Raw genomic sequence first — 18,466 nt, forward strand, 5'->3', positions numbered from 1 at the left:
CAAGCGCATTTTCCAGATTGACTGACCTGGGGTGGCAGGTAGCCTAGTGGTTAGAGTGTTGGGCCAGTAACTGAAAGGTTGCTAGATGAAATCCACGAGCTGACAAGGTAAAACTCTGTTGTTCTGCCCCTGAACAAGGCAGTTAACCCACTGTTCCTAGGCTGTCATTGTAAATAAGAATTTGTTTTTAACTGACTTGCCTAGTTAAATAAAAAAATCTGCTAAAATTAAGGTAACACCATCATAACGTGTCTTAAAGGGTGTTGCTCCAACATAAGCTGCTGGAACAGCTTCAATGCACCTTGGCTTAGATTCTACAAGTGGACCTAAACCATGCCAGGAAAATACATAACATATGCTTTGTATACAGTATGTTTACTCAAGTGTTTTCCTTTATTTTGGCAGTTACCAGTATGCCTACAGTCAGGAAGGCTGAAGTTTGGGAAGCATGCTCGCTAAATATAGGCTACAGCTTGTTGCCTTGTAATCCATAGAATGGTTTTGTAACCTCTTACCCTTGCAGTTTGACTGTTAAACTTATAGGTACACTAAAAATGGATGCCAGTCCTCACTTGATTGGGAACTGCCATCTATGGATTAGGCCTATATTTATTTCTATGGTTGGTTGCCGCTGTTGGTTTGTTTTTTGCAGATTGCAAAATACAGTCGAAGGAAAAACGTACAGTTTGGAAAGCAAATGCCTACTGCTGAAACGAGAAGACTATCTGTCGGTAGAACCAATATATATATTTTTCTCAACAACTCCAAATTGTAGCTCACAGTAGCACTGTTTTTCAAAGTGTGAGTAACCTATGGATTCATCTTCCTCTTAGGTGCGTCAGTGTGCCACTGGAAATTGTATTTAGTAGCCTATTGTAGCCTATGATATATATATATATATACGGTATATATATATTGCCTCCTAATATTGTACAGTATGTGTGTTCCTTCATTGGCCTGGGCTATTGTTTGTTTGAATTCAAGACCAGATTGATCTCAGTATGACAATAACCAGGTGTCCATCCAACCTTTTACGCGAGTAAAGGTTGGGAAAAAAATTTAATGACAGGCATGATGGAAACAAACATTTTCGGTAAACTTTCCAAATGTGGACAAAACTAAGTACTGTAGACAAGGTGGCATCTTTTTGAATAGGTAAAAGGAATTTTATGAGAAATGTCAATGGAAACGCTTTAATGCTCAAATATTGATATAATAGCCATCATATCGAAGTAAACTTGTAGTTCTGAGATGATGTGTTGTGTGGTTCTACCACTATGACTCGGGAAAGCATTAAGTTTATCTGGCTACAGATTAAATAAATGTCAATGGACGTTACATGATTGTGAATGTTCAAGATGATGAGCTTGATGGCCCTTTCCAATAAATATCGAGGGTCTTATTCTGGTGACATCATCATCGATGCTTGTCTGCTGTTTGACAAATACAAATAAACTCACTGTAGGCTGGCCCGTCCTAGGAGTGAGGGTAAATGGTAGGCATGTTCTCTGCTATCCACTTTATGTTAAAATTATTATTTTGGGTATAGGGGAGAGTCACCCTTTTTTTTGCAAGCGTTCAGGGAGGGTAAAAATATTGTGGAGGAAAAATTTATAGTCTGGAGACCGCCTTGAATTGTACATATTGTTTCATACAATAATTTGTTCCTGTAGGTGCTGAGAAGCGATATGAGGGGGAGACGGTCATGACTCCCTCCTCAGACCCTTTGGCAGAACGCCCAGAATATGTTGTATAAATTAAGACAGGAGACGTGCTAGAGACATGCTGGAAGCAACACTAGGAACCATTCCTATGTAGCGTGTCTGTGTACGCAGTATATAAGATAACTAACGGGACTGCCTCGGGAGAGCTCACTTTAGACTGGTATTTTATGCATCTAAGTTTGCCTAAGACCTCTCCAGCTTGCTGATAATAAGCTTGCTGATAATAAAGAATTATTAATTTAATATTAACCTGTGTTGAATTTCCACGACAATATTGTGATGGAACATTTTATGTTGTTGCTTTTCTATTTACCAATTTCTGTGTTCTATGTTTGTGCTTGTCTAATAACCGTTTTCTGTGTTCATGCAAGTGACTGACTGAGTGAATCCTCACTATCAGTATCTGCAATTTGGCAGTACGCCCAGACCCTTGTTTTGAGAATGAAAGATATCTCAAGTTTCAAGTTCTCAGCTTAGAGAGAAGAAGCCTCATGAAGTATTGGTCGGTCACATGAATGAACCAAACGTTAATGATAAATTATTATGAATAATGAATAAGCTAAATCATGCAAATATCACTTTCTGTGTAAGTATATAAGATAACTAATAGGACTGCCCCATTAGAGCTCCTGACAGTGCATCAAGTTTGTTGGAACGTCTCCTGCGTGCTAACAATAAACAATGATTGATTGAAGATTGACGTCGAGTGTCCCTGTGTAAGAAAATCCACATCAATATATTTCACTGAAGGGAGGGCCATACTTTTTTTTTTTCAGAGAGGTCAGATTTTCTCCAGGTATCCCTCATTATAAACAGTGGTGTAAAGTTCTTAAGTAAAAATACTTCAAAGTAATACTTAATTAGTTTTTTACGGTATCTGTACTTTACTATTTATATTTTTGACAACTTTTACTTCACTGCATTCCTAAAGAAAATAATGACATTTTTACTTCATACATTTTCCTTGACACCCAAAAGTTGACAGGAAAATGGTCCAATTCACACACTTATCAAGAGAACATCCCTTGGTCATTCCTACTGCCTCTGATCTGGCGGACTCACTAAACACATGCTTTGTTTGTAAATTAATGTTGTAGTGTACCCCTGGCTATCCGTAAATAAAATAAAAAACAAGATAATTGTTCTGTCTGGTTTGCATAAAATACGGAATTTGAAATTATTTGTCACGATCGTGTACTGGAGAGACGGACCAAGATGCAGCGGAATAATGATACATCTTCTTTTTAATAACGACGAAGATGAACGAACACGACACACTTTAACAAACTATACAAAACAACAAACGACCGTGAAGCTAAATAACGTTGTGCACATACACATACAGGCTACAAACGTTCTACATAGACAATTACCCACATCACATGAAAGCCTATGGCTACCCTAAATATGGCTCCCAATCAGAGACAACAGAAATCAGCTGTCTCTAATTGGGAACTCATTCAGGCAACCATAGACTCTCCTAAACAACTAAACCAACATAGACAACGCTAGACACATGCACTACACACAAACCCATACAATACACCCAACACCCCCTTTACCATATAATCACCCAAAACCGACAAAACACAAACATTCCCCATGTCACACCCTGACCTAACTAAAATAATAAAGAAAACAAAGAATACTAAGGCCAGGGCGTGACATAACCCCCCCCCTTAAGGTGCGAACTCCGGGCGCACCATTACACAGTCTAGGGGAGGGTCTGGGTGGGCTTCCATCCACGGTGGCGGCTCCGGCTCTGGTTGTGGTCCCTACGTCACCATAGTCCCTAACCACCTCCTTAGCTTCCTCCAAATGACCCCCCTCCACATTAACCCCATAGCATTAAGGGGCAGTTCCGGACTAAGGGGCAGCTCCGGACTAAGGGGCAGTACCAGGGTAAGGGGCAGTACCAGGGTAAGGGGCAGTACCAGGGTAAGGGGCAGTACCAAGGTAAGGGGCAGTACCAGGGTCAGGGGCAGTACCAGGGTAAGGGGCAGTACCAGGGTAAGGGGCAGTACCAGGGTAAGGGGCAGCACCAGGGTAAGGGGCAGCACCAGGGTAAGGGGCAGCACCAGGATAAGGGGCAGCTCCGGACTGAGGAATGGCAGCTCCGGACTGAGGAATGGCAGCTCCGGACTGAGGAATGGCAGCTCCGGACTGAGGGACTGCAGCTCCGGACTGAGGGACTGCAGCTCCGGACTGAGGGACTGCAGCTCCGGACTGAGGGACGGCCCATGACTGGCTGACAGATCTGGCTGCTCATGGCTAACTGACGGATCTGGCTGCTCATGGCTGGCTGACGGATCTGGCTGCTCATGGCTGGCTGACGGATCTGGCTGCTCATGGCTGGCTGACGGATCTGGCTGCTCATGGCTGGCTGACGGATCTGGCTGCTCATGGCTGGCTGACGGATCTGGCTGCTCATGGCTGGCTGACGGATCTGGCTGCTCATGGCTGGCTGACGGATCTGGCTGCTCATGGCTAGCTGACGGATCTGGCTGCTCATGGCTAGCTGACGGATCTGGCTGCTCATGGCTAGCTGACGGATCTGGCTGCTCATGGCTAGCTGACGGATCTGGCTGCTCATGGCTAGCTGACGGATCTGGCTGCTCATGGCTAGCTGACGGATCTGGCTGCTCATGGCTAGCTGACGGATCTGGCTGCTCAAGGCTAGCTGACGGATCTGGCTGCTCATGGCTAGCTGACGGATCTGGCTGCTCATGGCTGGCTGACTGATCTGGCAGATCCTGTCTGGTTGGCGGCTCTGGCAGATCCTGTCTGGTTGGCGGCTCTGGCAGATCCTGTCTGGTTGGCGGCTCTGGCAGATCCTGTCTGGTTGGCGGCTCTGGCAGATCCTGTCTGACGGACGGCTCTAGCGGCTCCTGTCTGACGGACGGCTCTAGCGGCTCCTGTCTGACGGACGGCTCTAGCGGCTCCTGGCAGACGGGCGGCTTTGCAGGCTCATGGCAGACGGGCGGCTCAGATGGCGCTGGGGAGACGGATGGCTCAGATGGCGCTGGGGAGACGGATGGCTCAGATGGCGCTGGGGAGACGGATGGCTCAGATAGCGCTTGGCAGACGGGCAGTTCAGGCATCGCTGTGCAGACGGCAGACTCCTGCCGGCTGAGGCGCACTGTAGGCCTGGTGCGTGGTGCCGGGACTGGTGGCACCGGGCTGGGGACACGCATCTCAGGGCTAGTGCGGGGAGAAGGAACAGGGCATACTGGACTCTCAAGGCGTACTATAGGCCTTGTGCGTGGTACCGGTACTGGTGGTACCGGGCTGAGGACCCGCACATCAGGACGAGTACGGGGAGAAGGAACAGTGCGTACAGGACTCTGGAGACACACAGAAGGCTTGGTGCGTGGTGTAGGCACTGGTGGTAATGTGCTGGAGACATGCACCACAGGGCTAGTACGTGGAGGAACAGTAACAGGATGCACAGGACTCTGGAGACACACAGGAGGCTTTGTGCGTGCTGTAGGCACTGTCTTAACCAGACGGCTAGCACGCACCTCAGGACGAGTATGGAGAGCTGTTCCCGATGACATTAACTCACCAACACGCTCATTCGGACGGATGCCGTGCCTCATGCACCAAACCAGTACATCCCTCATAACTCTCTCCTCCAATTTCTCCATTAATTCCTTTACTGTCTCTGCGTCGCTCACTTCCAAATCCGCCCTCACCGGCTCCTTACGGTAAGCAGGAGGAGTTGGCTCACGTCTCCCGACTGACCCAACTAAACTACCCGAGAGCCCTCCCCCAAGAAATTTTTGGGTTTGACTTACGGGGTTCCAGCCTTGTTTCCGTGCTGCCTCCTCATATCGCCGCCTCTCTGCTTTCGCTGCCTCCAGCTCAGCTTTGGGACGGCGATATTCTCCCGGCTGTGCCCATGGATCTTCTCCGTCCAATATTTCCTCCCAACTCCAATAATCCTGTGTAGCAGTCCACTGCTCCAATTCACGCTGCTTGATCCTTTGGTGGGTAATTCTGTCACGATCGTGTACTGGAGAGACGGACCAAGATGCAGCGGAATAATGATACATCTTCTTTTTAATAACGACGAAGATGAACGAACACGACACACTTTAACAAACTATACAAAACAACAAACGACCGTGAAGCTAAATAACGTTGTGCACATACACATACAGGCTACAAACGTTCTACATAGACAATTACCCACATCACATGAAAGCCTATGGCTACCCTAAATATGGCTCCCAATCAGAGACAACAGAAATCAGCTGTCTCTAATTGGGAACTCATTCAGGCAACCATAGACTCTCCTAAACAACTAAACCAACATAGACGACGCTAGACACATGCACTACACACAAACCCATACAATACACCCAACACCCCCTTTACCATATAATCACCCAAAACCGACAAAACACAAACATTCCCCATGTCACACCCTGACCTAACTAAAATAATAAAGAAAACAAAGAATACTAAGGCCAGGGCGTGACATTATTAATACTTTTACTTTTACTTTTGATACTTAAATACATTTTAGCAATTCCATTTACTTTTGATACTTAAGTATATTTAAAACAAAATACTTTTAGACTTTTACTCAAGTAGTATTTTACTAGGTGACTCACTTTTACTTGAGTCCTTTTCTATTAAGGTATCTTTACTTTTACTCAAGTATGACTTTTGGGTACTTTTTACACCACTGATTATAAAAAAAAATATACAGTCCTTTAGTGTTAGAGAAAATGTGCATATTTTGTAAAGGTCTCTCGATCAAAACGTCTGCCCCCATAGCTGTGGACTTCTTTCTCACAGAGGTCTACTAGCTTGGCTTCCTGAACTCATTAGGCACTAGACTTTCATCTCATATTAACTTTGTCCGACTATGATATAAATAAATCTATGAATTATTTTAGAATAATGGCTATAAATTGATCTCTGAATGTGCTACAGTGATGAAATCACCCCCCCCTGCTGTGCTACAATGTAAGGATTGCAAGCATGTGCGTGGTCAGTGGCTGTGATGTAGGGTTCAGCTAGGAGTTGATGGAGAGTTAGAAGAAAACTATACTACTGTGTCCACAACCTGGTCTCAGAGCATTTCGTATTATTCTGTACGTAAATCCGGGACACCACATTTAGTATGATATGTTACGTTTCGTATGGTATGTATTCATTTGTGGATGTCCATCATCCATTTCATATTATGTTACAAATTACAGTTCGTATTATATTTGAAGAATTTACAAATGTAAAATATGTTAAAAACTTTCCAAAACATATGATATGCTACAAATTCTAGCTCGGTGGTTAGTTGGCTAATGTTAGCTAGCATGCTAATGTTAGCTAGGCTAGGGTTAAAGTTAAATTAGGTTAACTTTGGGTTTGGGAGTTAGGTTAACCCATTACAGTCTAAGCCCTGTCTAAGCCCAGGGGGGGGGGGGGGGGGGGGGGCTTCTACTAAACTATATGGAATAGTTTTTTTGTGCAAATGTTGTGCATAAATTTGTTTACATCCCTGTTAGTAAGCATTTTTTCCTTTGTCAAGATTATCAATCCAACTGACAGGTGTGGTATATCAGGAAGCGGATTAAATATCATGATCATTACACAGGTGCACCTAATGCTGGGGACAATAAAAGGCCACTAAAATGTGCAGTTTTGTCACACAACACAATGCCACAGATGTCTCAAGTTTTCAGGGAGAGTGCAATTGGCATGGTGACTGCAGGAATGTCCACCAGAGCTGTTGCCAGAGAATTTAACATTAATTTCTTTACCATTCGCCTTTATAATTTATCTAGCATCTCACATGTAGGGTTTTCCACAATGTCGTTTTAGAGAATTGCTGATGTCAATGATGTGAACAGAGTGCCCCATGGAGGCAGTGGGATTATGGTATGGGCAGGCATAAACTACGGGCAATGAACACAATTGTATTTTGTCAATGGCCATTTGAATGCACAGAAATACCGGGACGAGATCCTGAGGCCCATTTGTTTTATAAAGGTATCTGCTCCCTTTGTTGTGAGCTACATTTGGAATTTGTCTTGTGGGAACGTAACGGGTCGTCTGGGATTTTGTTTCCCATGAGTATGATAGTCGCTCTAATCACCTTCTTAGAAGCTCTCCTGTACCCAGATATTTGAGTGTTCAAAATACACTTTGTGGTAGTTTTCTGTCACTGACATCCACCCAAAGGGGTAATAAGACTGGTGGAATCATTTTAAAAGTTGCGTAAACACACAGGCTTATAAATAAAAAAGCCATGGACTTAAAGTTTGACATTTATTTAGAAAGCCCTACATGTGAGATGCTAGATAAATGTATAAAGGTGAATCTGCTCATCATTGCAAAGTATTATGACACCAAAGTGGCATCTGGTGATCCAAACACAGTAGTCAAAGAGTTGCTAGGTATTATTTTGGTGGAGAAGGAATGTGCAGATGTGCAGCTGAGGCAGTTAGAACTAAAGGCAAAATTGGAGCAACAGAAATTAGAGCTTGAGCACAAGGAAAGAGAACGTGAGGAGAGTTTGGGGCAACACACTTTAGAGTTGGTGCACAGGCTAAGACAACAAGAATGTGAACATGCAGTCAGACCACAAGAACAGGAACATGAGCATGCCATTTGACTAAGAGAGATAGATCCGGAAACACTCTGAATCCAGTCAGGCCATCCTGCACCCTCAACAGAGTTTGACCTTGGTCGGAATAGCCGACTTGTACCGCTTTCAATGAAAAAGAGGATGTATATTTTACTCTGTTTGAGTGAATTGCCACGTCACTGCTCCTCCAAAGTGTTCTTGTGCGAAAAGTTCGGAAAGTGTACACTGCTTTATCTCTTGACCAGAATTCAAATTATGACTGTTAAAGCTGCTATCCTTCGGGATTACAAGTTAGTCCCAGAAGCATACAGACAACAGTTCCCATAAATTACGAAAAAACAAAATCACAAAGCCATGTTGAGTTCGCAAGGGAACAAGCATGTCTTTTTGATCGGTGGTGTGGTTCTCAAGAGGTCAAGGACATTGAGGATTTAAAGTCACTCATACTTCTCGAGCAGTTCAAGAATTGCCTTCACGAACGGGTTGCTACCTACGTTACGAGCAAAAGGATCTCACTCTTGAGAAAGCTGCAGTTCTTTCAAATGGGTTTGTGTTGACACATAAAACTACCTTCACAAACAAAACACCCAATAGTTATCCTTTTTTTAACCTTTCTTTAACTAGGCAAGTCAGTTGAGAACAAATTCTTATTTACAATGACGGCCTACCAAAAGGCAAAAGGCCTCCTGGAGGGACAGGGGCTGGGATTCAAAATAAAAATTAATTAAATAGAAATATAGGACAAAACACACATCACGACAAGAGAGACAACACTACATAAAGTGAGACCTAAGATGACAACATAGCATGGCAGCAACACAACATAACAACAACATGGTAGCAACACAACATGGCAGCAGCACAAAAACAGGGTACAAACATTGTTGGGGACAGACAACAGCACAAAGGGCAATAATGTACAGACAACAATACATCACGCAAAGCAGCCACAACTGTCAGTAAGAGCGTCCATGACTGAGTCTTTGAATGAAGAGATTGAGATAAAACTGTCCAGTTTGAGTGTTTGTTGCAGCCAGTTTCAGTTGCTAGCTGCATCCTTACGGCAAAGCAATCCAGAAAAGTCACCTCCTACTACGAGGATTCAGTCTTTTTCTACACTGCCCAAAGATAAAGACCATCAGAGAACTGTTTTTTTTTTAATATCTTCCAGGTTGTCGTTACCACCCTGAGAAAGGACACATCGTCTCTCAGTGGCCTAAGTTGAAACAGAAAAATGAGAAAGAGAAAAAGCTGTTTTTCTGACAGGTGTATAAAATCGAGCACACAGCAATGCAATCTCCATAGACAAACATTGGCAGTAGAATGGGCTTACTAAAGAGCTCAGTGACTTTCAATGTAGCACTGCCATAGGATGCCACCTTTCCAACAAGTCAGTTTGTCAGATGTCTGCCCTGCTAGAGCTGCCCCGGTCAACTGTATCTGCTGTTGGAAAAAGGTGACATTGTTGTCCTGCTTTTAGAATATCAGGGTTTATTCTCAGATGTGCCAACTCAGACAAATGTACTAAAGCATGACATTGACGTTTCGGACTCTGCCCTAATCAAACAACATGCCAATCGAGTGAATCCCAAAAAGAGAGTAAAGCTCTACAGTGAGGTGGAGTTCATGCTTGAACACGGCATTGCACAACATGGCAACAGTACGTGGAGTTCTCCCTGTATTTTAGTACCTAAGCCGGATGGGTCTCTACGTTTTTGTTTCGATTTTTAGGAAACTCAATGCCGTTACTTATTGAATCAAGACGTTACAGCTTTTAATTTGTTATTCATTTCTAAGATGTTCTACAAACCAAATTTCACTTTGACATTATGGGGTACTGTGTGAAGATCAGTGACTCAAAATGTCTAGTTAATACATTTTAAATTCAGACTGGAACACAAAATGGGGAAAAAGTAAAGGGTTGTGAATGCTTTCTGAAGGTACTGTATTAAAGTCAGTGCCGGTTCCAAGCATAAGCAACATTAGAGGTCGCTTATATATTTTATTATTAAGTGTAAGAATATTACAACCGGCGCAACTTCAAAATTTCTTCTCCACACACGGTTACAGCCCTTGGACGAGATATTCATGGGGGAGGGAAGAGCTCCGCTGCTACTGATTAAGTGGATAAAGAGATGAAAGCCAACGGAGGCAAAGCAGTGGCTAACTATGGTGGGTAGTTTGGACCTTGTTATCTTCCTTCATTCGATATTTTACACATGGTAGTCTCGTGTGGCCATCCTTCTGAATCCTGTTTGGAGGCCTGGAATCTGAGGCTAAGTTCATGGCTCTGTAGGCAGTTTACACGTTTAAGGGCAGTATTACAGAGCTTTGATGCAGTCTCAAATTCCATCCTTCCAGTGTCCAATTTCACCTCTTTATGTTTTTTTTTTAGCCCTCATTGAAACTACCAGGGAATTGTACTGTAGACCAGGGGTTCCCAAACTCTGGGCCCCCCTTCCAGCATTGGGGAACATCCCACGCCTCCTCCATCTATTTCTATGAGCACAAGTACAGTTCATGAGACAAACTGTTCACTCCCTTCTTGTTGGGGGAGAGAATTTTGCAGGTTTAAAGCTTATTTCTTGCATTTCTACACATTTTGTCATGGTGCAAAGAAAATGTTGCAGTTTTAAAGCAAATTTCTTGCAATTCTATACATTTTTCCATGTCTAATGTGTATTCGTGTGATATTTGAGTGACAAAAAAATTACAACAATATCTATGGGCTTAAAAAAACGAAATAAAAAAAACTTTAGCTGACATGGGCTAGTTGATCTGGACATTTCTGACAAGTTATAAATAATTCAAAATGCGCCGAATACAACAGGTGTAGACCTCACAGTGAAATGCTTACTTACGAGCCCCTAACCAACAGTGTAGCTTCAATTAGAATAGAGAATTGAATGACAAATATAGTTGCGGTCTAAGTAGTAATGAGATTGACCAGGGCCTGTATCCATAAAGTGTCTCAGAGTAGGAGTGCTGATCTATGTTTAGGTCCCCCCTGTCCATATCACCTTATTCATTAGGATCTGAAAGGCAAAACTGATCCTAGATCAGGATAACCACCCCATAGTGATCGTTACTTTTATTTCTTATTCTTATCCGTATTTTTTTTTAAACGGCATTGTTGGTTAGGGGCTCGTAAGTACGCATTTCACTGTGAGGTCTACACCTGTTGTATTCGGCGCATGTGACTAATAACATTTGATTTGATTTAATGCAACATTCGTTCCCTGTATTTCAGACCTCATCCATAGAGCCTTGGTCACTAGAGCTGCCTGGAACCACATGAAGAACCAGACGTTTGGGAGGTAATGTACTGTACAGTAAAGGTCAAGGGTCAGACCCAGCACCATGTTGCCTATGTAAAAGGAACTAGAGCAGACTCCTCTGCTGAAATCCAAATGACCCCCTAGGCACTCCTGTAGGGATAGGGATAAGCAACAAAGCAATTGCTTAATCTTGCCTTCTGATAGCTTGGTTTGAATTCTCACCAAATTGCTGTCACCTATTCAATCGAGTGCCTATGGGTTGATATGCCAGTTAGTACATACTAGCAACACGCATTACAACCAAACCAGACAGGCAAATTCAGGGCAGCTAAGACAACCCAAGCCAAGGACAAATTGCCTTAAATCTACAGTTTTATATAAACCATAGCTGAATGGATCTCTTTACCAATCCATATTTCTCAGGGGAAAAGTAAATCCACCTTCAAGAAAAAACAAAAAAACAAACATCTAATGCAATAGACCATATGACTGGACAGGAAATAGAAAGCATCAACTGAATGTTAAATGTGTTTCCTGTCAGGTATTTTAATTGTCTGTATTGTCTACTTGTTGAATGTTTGTGAAGTCTTGATTTATGGTTGTTTGTAATGTCTTGTTAATTGGTGTTGAACCCCAGGAAGATTAGCTAGCGTTACGGCATTAGCTAATTGGGATCTTATTAAAATTTTAAAAAATAAATAAATATTGCTTTTCAGAAAGCAATTAGGCAATGACAGGTGCAGAGTATAGAGCAGGGCTAGGCAACCCTGGTCCTGGAGTGCTGCAGACACTTCATGTTTTTGATTTAACCCACCTGGAAGACCAGGTGTGTTGAATTTAGGCTAATCACTGAATTGATAAATTAGCTCAGTTGGTCAGGGCTGCGTTCAGTACATAAACACGTAATAGAACGTTCAATTGATCGGAAACGGTGCTGTACTGAAGGACCAGTTGAATAACGGGGTTGGGTTGTGGGTTCAAAATGCCCTGCTGCCCTTTAAATACGTCACTCATTGCTTCAAGCCACAACTCGGCACACCTAGCCAACGGCGCAAACGTACAAGAAAGATTTGGGAAAACGTGTCGTTCAGTACAAACCGTACCGTAGAGTAGCAATTGTTAAAGCCAACTGAACGCACCCCTGGTGTGGTGCTTAGTACCTGCGGCACTCCAGGAATAAGGTTGCCTATAGAGCATAACTTTCTACATCTGTTGCAGGTTTTAGCACAGGTGGGCCCTTCCTTTACGGATTCATATAGCAAAATCCATCCTTATGATCCCCTTTGATTTGCAGCAATGGCACCAAGAATGAGTGACAAAACGTCCCTAAAAATGTTTTGTTTGTGGTCGTTGTTGACTTTTTGCAGGCAGTGAAGCGGTCTGATTTCTTTGCAGTTGCTGTGTCATATTGTGTTTTCTTGTTATTGCTGCGCGACTGCACCAGCCGTTGCACATTGATTCAACACTGTCGCACTGAATTAAACTGACATTTCACGGTGCCCTGTCTGTGCCCAGGATCATTATGACATCATTGGCTGCTGGCATCTATGGCAATTTTTGGGCAGGCGAACTACAGCGCGGCGAAGCTGGGACTGGCCAACACCCTGGCCATCGAGGGTCAAAAGCACAATATCCACTACAACACCATCACCCCGACCGCGGGCTCGCGCCTCACAGAGACTGTTATGCCCCCAGGTCAGAGGAGTCGCTGAGAAACGGCTCTAAACATAGGCTGAGCAGCACACATTACTGTCATCTTATTAAGGCTCAATGATTTGAGTTGATCTGTTGCATAACTATGCAATATTACATGTGTTACAATTAATATCGACATGTAAATGTGATACTTGAAGTCACCTGCTATTGTCAAACAAATGCAATCACACACTCTGAAAAATGACCTTGTTGATTTGTGGATTGAGCATTTACTGAGGCGTCGTTGATTGTTTTGATGCCTCTGCATGGCAGACTGGCATCTGTCATTTTCTTCTTGGCACCTGCCACATGATGTCCTTTTATACCCAGTATGAAAGTCAAGTGTGATATTGTCCCATATGTCAGTCACCTTGATTTCCCTAGAGTTTAACAGGCAGATTCAATAAAAAATCATGTTTGATATCAAAACAAAGGGCTAGCTTATCATCATGATTTGTATACTCCGTCATGTCATAATATTAGCAACTAACTACTATACTTTTTCTGTCATAGACCTCTTGGAGTCCTTGAAAGCCGAATACATTTCCCCCTTCTTCTGTGGCTGTCTCATGAGCAGTGTCAAGAAAATGGAGGCCTGTTGGAGGTTTGTAAGAGAAATGTATCACATGTTCACTATGCCTTTCGTCTTACTCTGAATGTTTACTGATTATTCTTTTGATGTTCTCTCCCTGTTCAGGTTGGGGCTGGCTGGATTGGAAAATGTATGTAGAATTTATTATTCTCCTTTGGGAGTATTTGCATTGTTCTACAATATTCAATTTCCACAAATGTGCGTGTGTGTGTGTAGTGCGATGCGAGCGTTCCCAGGGCCGCATCGTGAGGCACAAGAACCAGGGCATGTCTCCTGAGGCAGTGCGAGACCAGTGGGACAACATCTGTGACTTCACCAATGCCACCAAACCTGCCAACATCAGTGGTAACAAACTCACGCAGCCCTTAGACCATAACACCTACTCCATATTTAGCCTCTGCCAGATGTGTTACTGATAATTGCCATTGACTAATACATGGACATATTGAATTCAAACCAACATACGTTTTTTCAAACAATAGTGCAAAATGTAGAAAATTAATAGGTAGATTTAAATCAAACATCTGAATAATATTCCACCGGCAGTGAATGCCAGAACTCTTTTGATGTTGTAACCATTGAGGCACTGTACTGAAACTGATTTTATGGGAGAAGGGCCAAGTTCTAAACAGTATGCTGAAGTGTAAACAAAGATAGAGGAGCATCAGGGCACAAACCGATGAGAGAAAAGAGACAACAAGCTAGCTTTCCAGTGAACAAACACATTGGCTTGTGCTGCTATGACACGGAATGTAAATTACACCACCACAAGTCTTTGAACAAAGGGAAAAGTACAGTACAGTATCTAGCGCTGCAGTGCGCCTTAGGGGTCAGGCAGAGACGAGAACATGGCAAGTGTTCATCATTATTCTCTCTTCTCTCTCCCTCGGCTTGCCCTTGGATGTGCAGCAGCAGCATGGGGGTGGCAGTCTCCCAAAGTCTCCCATTACCATGACTTTGTAGTGCTCTTTATTTGTACCTTTTATAAGAGTACTTTGTTCTATAACAGCTTTATTGAGTGACTGTAATTAGTTTCTTCTCTTCCCTGTTGCCGGTTAAGAGTCACTGGCCACGTTGGTGGAGGTGCTGTCGGGAATCGTCCCCAACCCCACCAGCGCTATTGCCGCCACTGCTGCATCTGGGATCAGTCCTGTGAGTGGAGAGGTCAACCGTACTGGGCTGGAATGAAGTGACATTGTGCCTGTTGGTGACAGATGGCCCCATAATGATGCTCTGTGATCTCCTACTGTGGACCAATGTCTTCAAAGACACATGTTTGTCTGTTTGGAGTGTCTTTCTGAAGCCAAGTGGCCAAGTCAAACTCTCTCTGGCTGATGTCAGTCAGTGTGTCCCCAGTTGGCCTACAGGGTCTGGTTCTGTCTAAAGGCCATGATGAGTCACATCATGGCTCATGTCACTTCATACTGTGCTGATTTTAGCTGTGATTCCCCTTCAGATGGAGGCGGTGGGACAGAAGCTTCCACTCCCAAGCTCAGTGCATCCTGTACGACCTGGGAGTGGGCCTGTCCACCAAGGACGACGACTACCTCAAGTTCCTGTATGAGGGCCACGAGGACTTCAGCTGTCTGCCTACCTTCGGGGTCATCCCCTCCCAGGCGGCCATTAAGTAGGGCTGGGTTTCCGTGCCTGGACTCAACTTTGACCTCACCAGGGTAAAAGCTCCAGGAAACAGTCATCCGACACAGTATTGGCAACCATCTATTGGTTTAACACACCGAATAGCACGTATAGTGTTGCTGTTTGCGCACAGTTCATTCAGTGGGCAAATCATGCATTTTGATAGCTTAAAATGTTCTATTGCTTGAAATGGAATGGGAAATGCTAACTGAAACCGCTATGTAATTATCTATGAACTCACCTTTGTTCGTTCTGATATTGTCACTCTCTCGCAGTTGTTGCATAGAGAGCAGTAGCTGGAGCTTTTCCATTACCCACCTTGGGTATGTCCCATTACAGATTCTAAGTATCTCTGAGCACAACATCATTTTCTGCTGACAAAAGCCTGTGATTTGAAATAGTTCTGTCTGCATTTGCAGGAATCTGACCTCTCAGGCTGCAGTCGCAGATGTGTTAGACAAAGGATCTGGAGCAGTCATTCTGGATGGTTAGTTGTGTAACTCTTCCCGTTCTCTGTTAATTAGAGGGAAAAATTGTGTTGAGCTTCTGTTGCGGTATATATTGAGAATGACTATTTTTGGTTGATGTTCAGCAGGGTTGCATGAGATGAGCAGAGAAATGACTCGGTGGGATTAATGAATTAAACAAATAGCGGAGGAATTTAAGAATTGAAGGTAATCAAATACATGCAATCTAGTTATTCTTTCAGAAAAAGCTGAAAGAATATTTTCTCTACGTGTCGTGTGGATGGTCTTTATAATTTCTCATTATTGGTGACTCTGAACATTATGACAACATAGCTGTCTTTCTCCACAGTTCACACATACAGTGGGAAAGAGTTGGTGTTCTACAACCAGTATTCACTGTTTATCGTGGGGGCTGATGTCTTTGGAGGAAAGAGAACATCTGATAATGGTAACTCTTCCAATCTGTGACATTTCAGAAGTACAATTATTTTTCTAGAAATAAATGGTTGATACCTACCATCTTCTTTAACCTCTCTTGGGTAGGGGGCAGTGTTTTCACGCCCGGATGAAAAGCGTGCCCAAAGTAAACTGCCTGTTACTCAGGCCCAGAAACTAGGATATGCATATAATCAGTAGATTTGGATAGAAAACACTCTAAAGTTTCTAAAACGGTTAAAATGATGTCTGTGAGTATAACATAACTGATATGGCAGGTGAAACCCCGAGGACAAACCAACCCCCCCAAAATTCAGCCTCCCACTGTTTTCAATGGCTGTCACTTTTATTATAAGGCTAAATCCTCACAGATTGCAGTTCCTAGGGCTTCCACTAGATGACAACAGTCTTTGAAAGAGTTTCATGCTGGTTTTTGGAAAAATGAGCCAGAAATTGTAGTTTTTCTAGGTGGCTTCCATTTTGGCTGTAGTGTTTCCAAGCACGTGGAAGAGAGCGCATTCTTTGGTATTTTTCTCCGGTAAAGACAATAACGATTCTCTGTCTTAAATTTGATAGTTTATTTTCGTATTAGAGTACCTAAGGTTTGATTATAAACGTTGTTTGACTTGTTTGGAAAAGTTTATTAGTAACGTTTGGGATTTATTTTGTATGCATTTTGATGGAGGGAAACTGGGTGGATTATTGACTGAAGCGTGCCAGCTAAACTGAACATTATCGAACAAAAGGACCATTTGTGATGTATCTGGGACTTTTTGCAGTGCCAACAGAAGAAGATCATCAAAGGTAAGCCATTTATTATATCGCTATTTTTGACTTTCGTGGCGCACCTGCCTGGTTGAAATATGTTTTTGATGCTTTTGTATGCGGGGCGCTGTCCTCAGATAATGGTGTGCATGGTGTGCTTTTGCCGTAAAGCCATTTTGAAATCTAACACAGCGGCTGGATTAACAAGAAGTTAAGCCTCTGCTTAATGACTAAAATGTAAACATTTATATGTCCTAACTATGTCTTTAAACTACTGCTTTTTCCTGGTCACTACCATATCCCTCAGGTTCGCTTTGTAAAGCCAGTGCTACCGGGCCAGTCCCTACAGACAGATGTGTAAATAAAGGAAACATAATTCACATTGTGCAAAGTAAGCAGTTTATTTACGTTGTGCTAGAAGTTAGTAGCGATCCATTGAGAATGATAGAATGACCCAAATGAAGTCCAGGAATCTCTTTGCATGCGATACAGAATATACATGTTGTTGAATTGATTGATCAGCTGCTTTATTCCTCAGGTCAAATACAGCGGTGCTGTGATCTTGTCAGGTGCCTACGTGGACTTACATGCTGCTGATGACTCCGCAGAAATCCTTCCTGAGTTGTCAGACAAGACTGTATTCTGGTGCCTTTCATAAAAAGGCCCATACAGTGGCAAAACAGACTTGACAATTACTGTATCCAATGAGGATTTAATGGAGGTAGTGTAGGAGAAGCTCAACCCTCAGAACGTACTGACATCTTTGGCTTGTCATCTAAAACCCACACAAACTTTCACTGATGCACAATTGATAGCATCCTGAGGGCTGAATCACCGCCTGGTACGACAACTGCACCACCATCAACAGCAAGGCTCTCCAGAAGGTGGTGCGGTGTGCACAACGCATCACCGTGAGCAAACTACCTGCCCCCCAGGACACCTACAGCACCCGATGTCACAGGAAGGCCAAAAAGATCATCAAGGACAACATCCACTGCCTGTTCACCCCGATATCATCCAGAAGGCGAGGTCAGTACAGGTGCATCAAAGCAGGGACCGAGAGACTGAAAAACAGCTTCTATCTCAAGACCATCAGACTGTTAATTGAGTGGCTGCTGCCAACATACTAACTCAACTCTAGCCACTTTAATAATGGAAAAATTGATGTAATAAATGTATCACTAGCCACTTTAAACAATGCCACTTTATATCATGTTTACATACCCTACATTACTCATATCATATGCATATACTGTACTCTATACCATCTACTG

The 18,466-nt window shown here is 43.2% G+C and overlaps 1 protein-coding gene across 1 annotated transcript; it reads left to right on the top strand.

Moving 5' to 3' along the window:
* Window positions 1-9,972: 9,972 nt before the first annotated feature.
* On the top strand, window positions 9,973-17,820 carry LOC129825948 (peroxisomal multifunctional enzyme type 2-like). Its single transcript, XM_055886103.1, has 13 exons — window positions 9,973-10,494; window positions 10,718-10,891; window positions 11,573-11,639; window positions 13,116-13,295; window positions 13,809-13,899; window positions 13,993-14,017; window positions 14,104-14,232; window positions 14,948-15,039; window positions 15,344-16,012; window positions 16,118-16,199; window positions 16,342-16,440; window positions 17,500-17,583; window positions 17,731-17,820. The coding sequence occupies exons 2-9, from the start codon at window positions 10,843-10,845 to the stop codon at window positions 15,449-15,451; spliced, it is 741 nt and encodes a 246-aa protein (XP_055742078.1). The 5' UTR covers window positions 9,973-10,494; window positions 10,718-10,842; the 3' UTR covers window positions 15,452-16,012; window positions 16,118-16,199; window positions 16,342-16,440; window positions 17,500-17,583; window positions 17,731-17,820.
* The last annotated feature ends 646 nt before the right edge of the window (window positions 17,821-18,466 follow it).

Source organism: Salvelinus fontinalis, chromosome 28 (genome assembly GCF_029448725.1).
Source record: "Salvelinus fontinalis isolate EN_2023a chromosome 28, ASM2944872v1, whole genome shotgun sequence".
Taxonomy (NCBI): domain Eukaryota; kingdom Metazoa; phylum Chordata; class Actinopteri; order Salmoniformes; family Salmonidae; genus Salvelinus; species Salvelinus fontinalis.